Raw genomic sequence first — 11,332 nt, 5'->3', positions numbered from 1 at the left:
TGAGGTGAAATGATAACAAATATTTATTAAACAAAAGTAAAAATCAGATGATAGGATGATATAACAAAAGTAAATCAAGTAAAAATATAACTACAATATTTTCAGCCACAGACACATTTGAAAGGTCTCCGGCACGCAAGACACTTAGAAATAGTATTACATTTTTTTTTATTCAAACCTCTTTTAGAAAATAATGCATTATCAATACATTAAATACAACAGTAAATAATAAAATTCCATACATTATCGTAAAATGGCTTGACCATTTGGCAGAAATATTAAATCTCCGGTGGTAGTTGTAGCCCAGTTTATTTGGTATTCAGAAAAGTGATTTGATTACTAATGTAGTGCGATACATACTACCACAGACAAGCATCCAACCTAAAAAAGTATAAACATTTGAAATTGAAATATTACATGTTGATTTATAAGAATTAAAGAGATTATTAGAAAATATATTCTCTCAAAAATGTATGTCTCAAAAACAGTTCTTAGAGATTGTTGTATTCATGCTTTATTTAAACAGACCTAAGTTATTGACATGGTGATTTCTTATACAAGAGAAACTGTGGCAATCATGGTTCATTACAAATATACAAAAACTCATCCAAATCCCATGTTTCATGTTTCCGATTCTCCTCCAAAGTTGGGGTTGTTAAAAGCAGGCTGCAATATAAGAACAAATCGTGTCATTTGAGGGAAGATTCATTCTTAAATTTGAACATTTGGAGAGTGTTCATGAATCCCTGTAAACCTCCTCACATGAACATCGCCCCTTATCTCAATATAGATAAGAGGAACTAGGCAAGGATGTCTATTATAGGGTTATATCCTTCCTGTTTGGCCCTGTCCGGGGGTGTCATCGGATGGTGCCACAGTGTCTCTTGACCCCTCCTGTCTCAGCCTCCAGTATTTATGCTGCAGTAGTTTATGTGTCGGGGGACTAGGGTCAGTTTGTTATATCTGGAGTACATCTCCTGTCTTATCCGGTGTCCTGTGTGAATTTAAGAATGCTCTCTCTAATTCTCTCTTTCTCTCTTTCTTTCTCGGAGGACCTGAGCCATAGGACCATACCTCAGGACTACCTGGCATGATGACTCCTTGCTGTCCCCAGTCCACCTGGCCGTGCTGCTGCTCCAGTTTCAACTGTTCTGCCTGTGATTATTAGTAGTTGACCATGCTGGTCATTTATGAACATTTGAACATCTTGACCATGTTCTGTTATAATCTCCACCCGGCACAGCCAGAAGAGGACTGGCCACCCCACATAGCCTGGTTCCTCTCTAGGTTTCTTCCTAGGTTTTGGCCTTTCTAGGGAGTTTTTCCTAGCCACCGTGCTTCTACACCTGCATTGCTTGCTGTTTGGGGTTTTAGGCTGGGTTTCTGTACAGCACATTGAGATATCAGCTGATGTACGAAGGGCTATATAAATAAATTTGATTTGATATTATCCCTGTTTGTTATTTGCTTTGTCTACAGCTAAGTGCTATTTCCTCTCTGGTGCTATGTTATCATCATGTACATCTTTTATGCTTAAGAAACCACAGTTGCTATAAGCTTCACTTACCACATCAACACTCCTTCCTGTTCTCGTTGGGAAGCTGACGTCACTCAGCTTGACTCCTCTGATGCTGAAGACGTAATAAAGCAGTCCAAATATCAAGGTGAAGACAACAATGGCCCCAATCACAGCCCCAGCGATCAGTCCAGCACCTGTTAAACAAAGGACAAAATATGAATTGAATATGATCTATGTTTTTTTATGATCTATGGTTTCGGGAACGATCTATGTTTATTTTTTTCAATGTTGTAACTAGTCTAGCAAACTTACCGCTAGCCTGGGGAGCATCGGTGGGAATGACTATACCACCGCCATCTGTGGTGTAGTCTGCAGGAGAAATAACAGTGGCATTTACATCTGAAAATACCGCATCAATGGACCCTTGTGCCTGTCTGTACCAGTTATACTGAGTACTCACATTGGCGGTGGCGACAGGCATATCCTCTCTTCTGCATACAGTGGTTATCATTCCATTGTCCGTCAGGGTACATCTCGACACAGTTCTCTCCTCCCACGTCTCCATTGTGGAAGGCTTCGTTGGGCTCGTTAGGCGCCCAGTTTAGGAAAGCCAAGGACTGCATGTCTGTCCAACTCCAGCCAACTGGAAACAGGTATAAATATTAGTATAACGTTAGATACTTAGGTGAGAAAACCGCACGGTGAAACGTCAGTGCATCATTTACTTGGGTCGTTCCACCAATTCAATGCCTTTTGAGAAGTGTAACAGGTTTAAAAGTCTGAATGAAGAGCACACAATCAACTTAATAAATAAACAAAGTTTTCCTATCTCAAGAGGTTAAATTAAAAGAATGCTATAGTAAGTGTCTCTTAAGTGCCAAATAAAGTAACATGGTTGACTGTAACTCTGTCATCTTAAATCAGCCATAGATCCTCTCGTGACAGGAGGGAATGGAAGCTGGTTGTGTGCAACAGGGATTGGCAATTGAATGCAAGCATCACTAAAAAATGTAATTGCTTAAACATTTCTAGCCTGTCTATCTATAGGTAACAGGGTTGATGTGTTATTCTAGCCTGTCTATCTATAGGTAACAGGGTTGATGTGTTATTCTAGCCTGTCTATCTATAGGTAACAGGGTTGATGTGTTATTCTAGCCTGTCTATCTATAGGTAACAGGGTTGATGTGTTATACTCGTCCCACTAGGTTTTTCACCACAAAACACCAGAAAATGGGAAATTAAAGAGTAGAATCAGCTCACCTGCTTTTACACGATGATTTGACTATTAGATGTTTAAAATGTTTCTATTGAACCAAATATTTAAAATGATAGTTTCACCACATTAAAATGAGAGTTCAGGTCACATAACAGGGGGTTGACCTTAAAATGAGTGACAGATGTAAATTAATCACTAATCACATTAAATAAATAGTCATCTCCAGAAATGACTTTTGTCAATTTTTTTATATTTATTTTACCTTTATTTAACTAGTCAAGTCAGTTAAGAACAAATTCTCATTTTCAATGACGGCCTAGGAACAGTGGGTTAACTGCCTGCTCAGGGGCAGAACGACAAATTTGTACCTTGTCAGCTCGGGGGTTTGAACTTGCAACCTACCGGTTACTAGTCCAACGCTCTAACCACTAGGCTACCCTGCCGCCTGTACACTCTAACCACTAGGCTACCCTGCCACCCCGAAGCAACACAATAACTAGGTCTTTACATTAGAGAAATGATTGGATTAAAATGGGTTGAAATGCAACATTTTGGCACTTTAGCAAGACTTTATTCATATTAAAAAATCTGATATATTGATGGGTATATTCTCCATGGGTCTATTTTAAAGGGCACTTCAGTTAACATAACAGGTTTTTATTTCTACTTCAAATAAAGAAGGTATGCAAAAGGCACGGTTTCGTGGAATGACCCACTTACAGTTGTTGTCCCTGGTCAGGCCGATCCAGACGTTGTGTACTCTGGTGTAATTCATTTTCAAGATGAACTCCACCTCTGGTCTACTGTGGATGGACACCAGGTCTCCTCTCACTATTTGGCAGTAGTGTCTTGCCTCTGGCCAGGAGAATCCCTGGGGCCCGTTGTATACAAAGTAGCAGTAGCGACCAAAGGGAACCCAGCCTAAAAGGCATTTCCCATCTCCAGGGGCTGGGGTTGGAGGAGGAGACTCTGACGAGAGAGGAATATAAACATTTAGTATTTTAACAGGTGACATCTGCAATTATCGGAAACCTGTGGAAAATATAGTACACTTGTCAAGAGTGGGCTAGTTAAATTAGCCTGCTTATCCCATAAGATTCTAAGCCCTGTCTAAGATGGGGGAGGAGGGGGGGGTCCTACTAAGCTCTAATGAGTTGTTTTAAGAAGGTCAAACCAAGGATCATTTTGCTATATGATTTAGACCCCTTCAAGACCCCTTGAAGAATCCCAAAAATATCCAAAACATTTTTTGGATTAAACAATTTATTTGGCCTTACTGCTATTAGCCCATACAAACACATTGAATAACAGATTCACTACATTGAACAACAGATAGTCCCAAAAAAAGAAATCTAAAGGAAGTTTGTTCTGAAGTGTTTGTCTTATATCTCAGAGATATAAGAAAGATCAGGAAACTTTGTATTTCTTATTTATTTTTATCACAAATATTTAACCCCTTATTTTTGGAACTAAACATATTAGTGTGTATCCCAAACTCTTCGGAAGCTTCAGACAGAAGTTGGCAGATCGGCTGCACCAACTTCAGACGAGTCCCAAAACGATTGTGGGGGGTCGTAGAACAAAACGGAGAACATCATTGTGTTCGTGAGAGTCTTGTCTTTTTCTCGATGTCTCATGGTCTGACAAACACCTCTGTAGCTCTGTCACATTTCACCGCAGATGCAGAAGTGCAACATAGGCGGACAGATTTTAATGGGGATTTTTGTTGTTGTTATGCAAATCAGATTTCGGCGGGGGTGTGGACATCGACCTCGGGGGGTTATGTTGCAGTGGAGATGTAAAGTGCCTTCCGACTTAAAAAAAAAAATCTATATTTTGTGTCACTGGCCTACGCACAATACCCCATAATATCAAAGTGGAATTCTGCTTAAAGAAAGTTTTACACATTTTTATTTTATTTTTTTTAATAAAAATATTCTAAAACATGCATCCTGTTTGCAATAAGGCACCAAAGTAAAACTGAAAAAAAAAATGGCAAACAAATTAACTTTATGTCCTAATACAAAGTGCTATGTTTGGGGAAAACCTAACAAAACACATTACTGAGTACTACTCTTCATATTTTCAAGCATGGTGGTGGCTGCATCATGCTATGGGTATGCTTGTCATCGGCAAGGACAAGGGAATGTTTTTTTTTGTATATATATATATATATATATATATATATATATAAAGAAACGCAATAGAGCTAAGCACAGGCAAAATCCTAGTGGTAAACTTTGTTTCATTCTTTCCAACAGACACTGGGAGACAAATTCACCTTTCAGGAGGACAATAACCTAAAACACAAGGCCAAATATACACTGGAGTTGTTTACCAAGACAACGCTGAATGTTCCTTAGCGGCCTAATTACAGTTTTGATTTATATCACCTTGAAAATCTATGGCAAGACTTGAAAATGGCTGTCTAGAGTGATCAACAACCAACTTGACAGAGCTTGAATAATTTTTTAAGAATAATGTGAAAATATTGTACAATTCAGGTGTGCAAAAGCTCTTAGAGACTTACTCAGAAAGACTCACAGCTGTAATTGATGCCAAAGGTGATTCTAACATGTACTGACGGAGGGGTGTGAATACTTATGTTAATGGGATATTTCTGTATTTCATTTTCAATACATTTGCAAACATTTCTAAAAACATGTTTTCACTTTGTCATTATGTGGTATTGTGTGTAGATGGGTGAGATTTAAATATATATATTTAATACATTTTTCAATTCAGGTTGTAACACAACAAATTGTGGAATAAATCAAGGGGTCTGAATACTTTCTGAAGGCGCTGTAGCTCCTACCTGAGGAGATCTTGCAGATATAGGCCTTGGCAGAATTACAATCGGTGTCGTTCCATGTTCCATGGAAGATAGGATCTGCACGCATTGCTACACAGCCCTCTGTTTTGTGGTTACTAGGCTCCCCAGGTCCCCAGTGAGTGAAGAACACTGACCAGCCGTCTGTCCATGTATATGAACTGCTATCATCCTGTAGATACAACAAACAATCAACCAAGAGAAATGACAACTTCAAATGATCTTTGTTGTGATTTATGCCAGTTCAATTCAATAAAGAGGATTGGGCTAGCACCTTGCGTCTTAGTCCAATCCATGCATCTGCTTTGCCCTGGAGTACAACCCCGGCCACAAAGGCCTGGTCGTAGCTCATGTCTACGCTGGCCAAGTTACCACCTTCCTGCTCACAGGCCACCTGAGCTGCCTCCCACGTCTTCGGCTCCTCCACCAGCTTGTAGCAGTTCTTATACCAGGAGATGTAACCAGAGGGGCAGGGGTTTTTGGTTGGAGCTGGCGGAGCTATACTGCTTGCTGTCGGAATTAAATTATAGAACTTTTAACAAAAAGTCACAAAATCATTAAGCTGCAAAGAGTTGAGTTGTGTGCAACAAATTTTTTTTTTTTTTTTTAAAGTCAGCACTAACATTTCTTCATGGAGCAGACCCAGCTATGTTCCTCAGTGCACAAGTCATCATTCCAGCGTCCACTCACCAAGTAGTTATGGGTAATGGCGGTGCAGTGCTCCTGGGGGAGGAAATAGGTCAAAGTTTAATCTTTGTGAAATTTGTAGCTTATAATCTCGTTTTAAACCGATCCAGTCTATGAGTGGAAAAACCTTAGAACCTTTGACATTCGTGGTGACCTTCAAAAACCCCTCATCTGAAGTATGTTGGAGCTGTGCATGATTCTCACCCGTCCTCCATTGTTGTTGGGTTCCTTGTCGGCCCAGTTGGTGTACAACACTGGACTCACACCATCACTCCAGCCAAACCCTCCCTCCACCAGGCTGTCTGTCAAGCCAATCCATGTTGGCAGCCTCAGATCCCTTAGATAGCTGGACACAAAGTCTGGAGAACAGAGGCCATTCAAATATAAAAACCACCATGAAAAAAGTCAAAGGAACGTTGATCGACTGGATCTCCAAAGCTAGAGTTGCTTCTGTAGCTTACCGTTCTCATATTGATTGTCGATGACAGCTAATTCTGCTCCTTTACTTTGGCACCAACTCCGAGCAGAGGTCCAGTTGGCTTTCATCCCGTGCCCGTGCCCTTGGAACATAAAGCACTTGTTTCGGAACAGCATCCATCCTAGAACAGACAAAGACACTGGTTACTACTAGTGTTTTGGGGGATCATTTTGCAATCAGAACCTGTAGTATTAATGGGGGTGTGTCTGCCCTACCCGCTGGGCAGTATCCCGTCCAGGGTTGGGTGGGAGGAGGTGGAGTGTGGTCTTCATTAGGGTATTTCTTACACAGGTAACCTGCATTGGTACGGGCGCAGTTGACATCATTCCAGTTACCTACGAGACACAAGATGCAGAATATGTTGGATGCAGGGCTCTAAATTAACCATTTTCAGCACAACATAAAAATTAGGAGCACAACATAAAAAGTTAGGAGCACAACATAAGAATTAGGAGCACAACATAAAAATTAGGAGCACAACATAAAAATTAGGAGCACAACAGAAGAATTAGGAGCACAACATAAAAATTAGGAGCACAACATAAAAATTAGGAGCACAACATAAAAATTAGGAGCACAACATAAGAATTAGGAGCACAACATAAAAATTAGGAGCACAACATAAAAATTAGGAGCACAACATAAGAATTAGGAGCACAACATAAGAATTAGGAGCACAACATAAGAATTAGGAGCACAAGATAAAAGCACCAGAAAATAAGATTTTTAAATTGATTGAGACACAGCCTATATTGGGCCTGTACAAAGTTCTAGCTACTTTCGTGCCTTAACCCTGTAAAAAGCCATTGAAAATGTTGATGCAAAACCCTGTCATTGACATTCCAGTCATTTGTGGAATAGTAGGTTTCTACATTGTGTATTGAGATGCAACCCATTGAAAATTCTACACTGTCTCTTTAAGAGCGTCAAATTCATTGCAATAATCTGAGTATTGATCTCCTGAAGAAGTATCCCTTTTCCTTTCTTACCTCAAATGTTTGGATATGCTGCTAATTAAGTTTGCTAGCTAGCTAATGAATTTACATGACTGAGCAAGGTGTCAACAAATTCCCCGCGAGGGGTTTTGGTACAGCCTGCAATTTTTTTAACGAAAGTATAGACAATTCACGATAGGAGGAAAAAAAACATTGAGTCGGTAATATATGGGTCATACAGTATCTTTTTACCTGACAATCCGTTTATCCGTTTAGTAATGATGAAACAGTAACGAATCTGTGCACACTTTTATCTCTAAGGCACTCGAAAACAACAGTACAACGAAGACTAATCATTATTATCTGGTTGCAAATTAGCAAAATATGCGACCAAAATGGTTGGATGGGAGTTGAATATTTTTTATTTCTATTTTTATTATATTTTTTCCCCCAGAAAGTTCAACCTGTTTACATCAGTACCTTGATGTCTGTTCATCTGGACACACTGTTCCTCCCCATTGGCATTATTAGGCTCTCCCAGACCCCAGAAAACATATGTGACAGGGGACCAGTCCACCCACCTGGGTAGGGGAACAGAGATAGGTGGTTAGCAGTCTTGACAATGTCCCACACCATATTGTACAACAGTTTGGGTAGTATCAATACAAAAAAAGACATACTGGTACTGGTCTGCTGCGATCCCAAACACAACCATTCCAATCCATGATGATTCAGCCCGTCCCGTCCCAATCTGCAATGTCAAGAAGCGTTACTGAGAGGAGCCACACACTGAGAGTTTTTGTAACATCTCCTGGACAACCGATAAACAAAACAAACACAAAAAAAAGGTCTGCTTGGACAAGCATTTCACACCATCGTGTTGATGTACGCCTGTTCATCTTTGTTTAAGATGGAGACCAGTAGAGCCTTCTCATCGTAGCAGCGGGACATAGCTGTCTGGAAGTCTACTATGTCGGTGTCATTGTAGTAGTAGCAGATGCCATTGTTCTTCCTCCAGACAGCATTGGTACCGCAGTCAGGTGCTGGAAAAGATACAAGCCATTTCTCAGGGTCATACAGGTCATAGAAACTTCTGGAACAAATCAATGATCATGACTCTATGGTGCCATCTTATGGTTTAACAGTGCGATCAGAGGTGCACTAAGCTAAGCTACCTGGAACAGGAGGAGGGGGAACTGGAGGCACGATGGGTTTCTTCCCCTTGGAGATCATGCAGATCCAGTCCTGATGGGCATCACAGTTGAGATCGTTCCACCAAGAGGACGTCCCATTTGTGTTGCTCACCATCTCTACACAGTCCTCACGACCCTCATGGTTGTTGGGCTCCCCATGTCCCCAGTTGGTGTGGCTCACAGGAGTAGCGTCACTCCAGTGGTAACCTCCATCTGTAGGGTTGTGTTTCAGACCGATCCACTTGGACTTCCCCTTGGTGTACGTGGACAGGAAGCTCTCTTCCTCCATGTTATGGATACTGACAAGGTCTGCCCCCCTGGAGATACAGTCTTCACGGGCTGCAGGCCAACTCTTCTTCTTGGAGAAGTCCACCATGAAGAGCTACAACAAACATTTCGAGACGCTAAGGTTTTTTTTCAATTCATATAGTGTTGAGGCTCTTTACCCTATATCAGTTCAACAGTTCAGATGAAGCTAGTCTATATCTTTACCTTGTAGCAGTTCCTGAAGTGTCGCTCAGCCGTCCAACCGTCCGCACAGTCCAATGAAGGGGGAGGAGTTGGAGGTTTAGTGGGCGGGGTGATGTCAGGCCTTGGTGTCTCACACACGAATGGGAACAACTCAGTGCATGGCTTGTCATCCCAGAACCCACCAGTAAGGCCCGTAGTCATGGCAACGCAGGTTCCCGCATGGTTATCTGGAGGATCACAAAGACAATGGTAAACAATTCAACTGATATACTGACAGGAAAATACTTCAGATTCGATAATGGGTGTAAAATGACTGTACCTGGCTGGTTTCGATCCCAGTGTGTGAAGGTGAGAGGTGCTCCATTATCCCAGATGTAATCCACCCCTCCTGAGTCACCCGTGGCCCTCAGTCCAATCCACCACAAACCAGTGTATCTAGCCAGTTTCACCGTGAAGTGGGACTGTTCATAACTGGGTAAGACATCACAGATATTATATTCAACAACCAATCAAAGACCAGCATTATAGACATCTTGAGGCATGCCAAGATTCTAAGCTGTTATTTATTTTACCTTTATTTAACTAGGCAAGTCAGTTAAGAACAAATTCTTATTTTCAATGACGGCCTAGGAACAGTGGGTTAACTGCCTGTTCAGGAGCAGAGCGACAGATTTGTACCTTGTCAGCTGGGGGGTTTAAACTTGCAACCTTCCGGTTACTAGTCCAACGCTCTAACCACTAGCCGCTCTAACCGCTACCCTGCCGCCCCAAAAATGTGATGCCCCTTCGGATAAGAAATCAAATGGACCAGCCGGTTTCCAACAGATTGAAGTACACCAGACTGATGATCTGTATCTACCACAACATACACATAAAGACATCTTCTGATATGCTGAGGTAATCACACTCACATGTCCCCAATGTGTAGAAGTTTGCTGTTTTGCTGCTCACAGAAGGCCTTGGCGTCTGACCAGGTTCTGGCGGTCTCTTCCATCCAGTAACAGGAATAGCCATAGGCGTCCCAGCCCTATGACACACACACACACACACACACTGATGTGGTGCTGCAGAGGGACAGCTATAGGCAGGTACAGGTACAACAGGACAAGCACTCACCTGTGTGCATCCGTACACAGTGGGCATGACAGAAGGAAGCAGGTAGTGGGCTTTGGGCATCTTGCATATATAAGTGTTCAGTTCTGTGCAGGGGACATCATTCCATCTACCAGTCTGTAATAAAGGAACATAAAACGTTTGGTTGGACAAGCGTCAGGTTAACGATAACAGTAAGGTTAAGAGAATGGGGTAATAGTTAAGAGTTAAGCATGTGTGGCCAAGCTAACCGTGTTACCTGATAAAACATCTCCACACAGTCCTCATTGAAGCCTTGATGATTGTTGGGTTCTCCTGGTGCCCAGTAGGTGAAAGTGACCCAGTGGTTGTCTGACCAGGAGAACAGGCCTGAGAAGCCCATATCATTCAGCCCAATCCACACATCATTGGTGGCTGGTGGAAAACACATTGAAAGAAGTCGTCAGCTAAGCTTTCCAACAATAAGTAGCGTTCATGTTCCACCATACGGACCCATACGGACCGATACTTCCCCATACGGACCCATACGGACTGATACCTCCCCATACGGACCCATACGGACCGATACTTCCCCATACGGACCGATACTTCCCCATACGGACCCATACGGACCGATACTTCCCCATACCATACGGACCCATACCCATACAGACCCATCCCCATACGGACCCATACGGATACTTCCCCATACGGACGGATACTTCCCCGTACGGACCCATACTTCCCCATACGGACGGATACTTCCCCGTACGGACCGATACTTCCCCATACGGACGGATACTTCCCGTACGGACCCATACGGACCCATACGGACCCATACGGACCGATACTTCCCCATACGGACCCATACGGACCGATACTTCCCCATACGGACCCATACGGACCAATACGGACCCATACGGACCCATACG

At 42.1% G+C, this 11,332-nt stretch overlaps 1 protein-coding gene across 1 annotated transcript in view; it reads right to left on the bottom strand.

The window, feature by feature from the left end:
• The window catches only part of LOC112257333 (macrophage mannose receptor 1), a 34,003-nt gene continuing 22,671 nt past the window's right edge, over window positions 1–11,332 (bottom strand). The window contains exons 30-49 of the mRNA XM_024430827.2: window positions 10,681–10,835; window positions 10,446–10,559; window positions 10,241–10,356; window positions 9,649–9,800; window positions 9,351–9,556; window positions 8,841–9,240; window positions 8,539–8,708; window positions 8,346–8,416; window positions 8,146–8,246; window positions 6,946–7,065; window positions 6,714–6,851; window positions 6,457–6,611; window positions 6,189–6,288; window positions 5,840–6,075; window positions 5,551–5,737; window positions 3,456–3,704; window positions 1,980–2,162; window positions 1,832–1,888; window positions 1,568–1,713; window positions 1–666 (exon numbers count right to left, since the gene is read on the bottom strand). Of these exons, the coding sequence (XP_024286595.1) occupies window positions 622–666; window positions 1,568–1,713; window positions 1,832–1,888; window positions 1,980–2,162; window positions 3,456–3,704; window positions 5,551–5,737; window positions 5,840–6,075; window positions 6,189–6,288; window positions 6,457–6,611; window positions 6,714–6,851; window positions 6,946–7,065; window positions 8,146–8,246; window positions 8,346–8,416; window positions 8,539–8,708; window positions 8,841–9,240; window positions 9,351–9,556; window positions 9,649–9,800; window positions 10,241–10,356; window positions 10,446–10,559; window positions 10,681–10,835 (3,101 nt within the window). The 3' untranslated portion in view covers window positions 1–621. The remainder of the gene's footprint in view (window positions 667–1,567; window positions 1,714–1,831; window positions 1,889–1,979; window positions 2,163–3,455; window positions 3,705–5,550; window positions 5,738–5,839; window positions 6,076–6,188; window positions 6,289–6,456; window positions 6,612–6,713; window positions 6,852–6,945; window positions 7,066–8,145; window positions 8,247–8,345; window positions 8,417–8,538; window positions 8,709–8,840; window positions 9,241–9,350; window positions 9,557–9,648; window positions 9,801–10,240; window positions 10,357–10,445; window positions 10,560–10,680; window positions 10,836–11,332) is intronic.

This window comes from Oncorhynchus tshawytscha, linkage group LG09 (genome assembly GCF_018296145.1).
Source record: "Oncorhynchus tshawytscha isolate Ot180627B linkage group LG09, Otsh_v2.0, whole genome shotgun sequence".
Lineage (NCBI taxonomy): Eukaryota > Metazoa > Chordata > Actinopteri > Salmoniformes > Salmonidae > Oncorhynchus > Oncorhynchus tshawytscha.
This window is presented reverse-complemented; position numbering and strand designations above follow the sequence as displayed.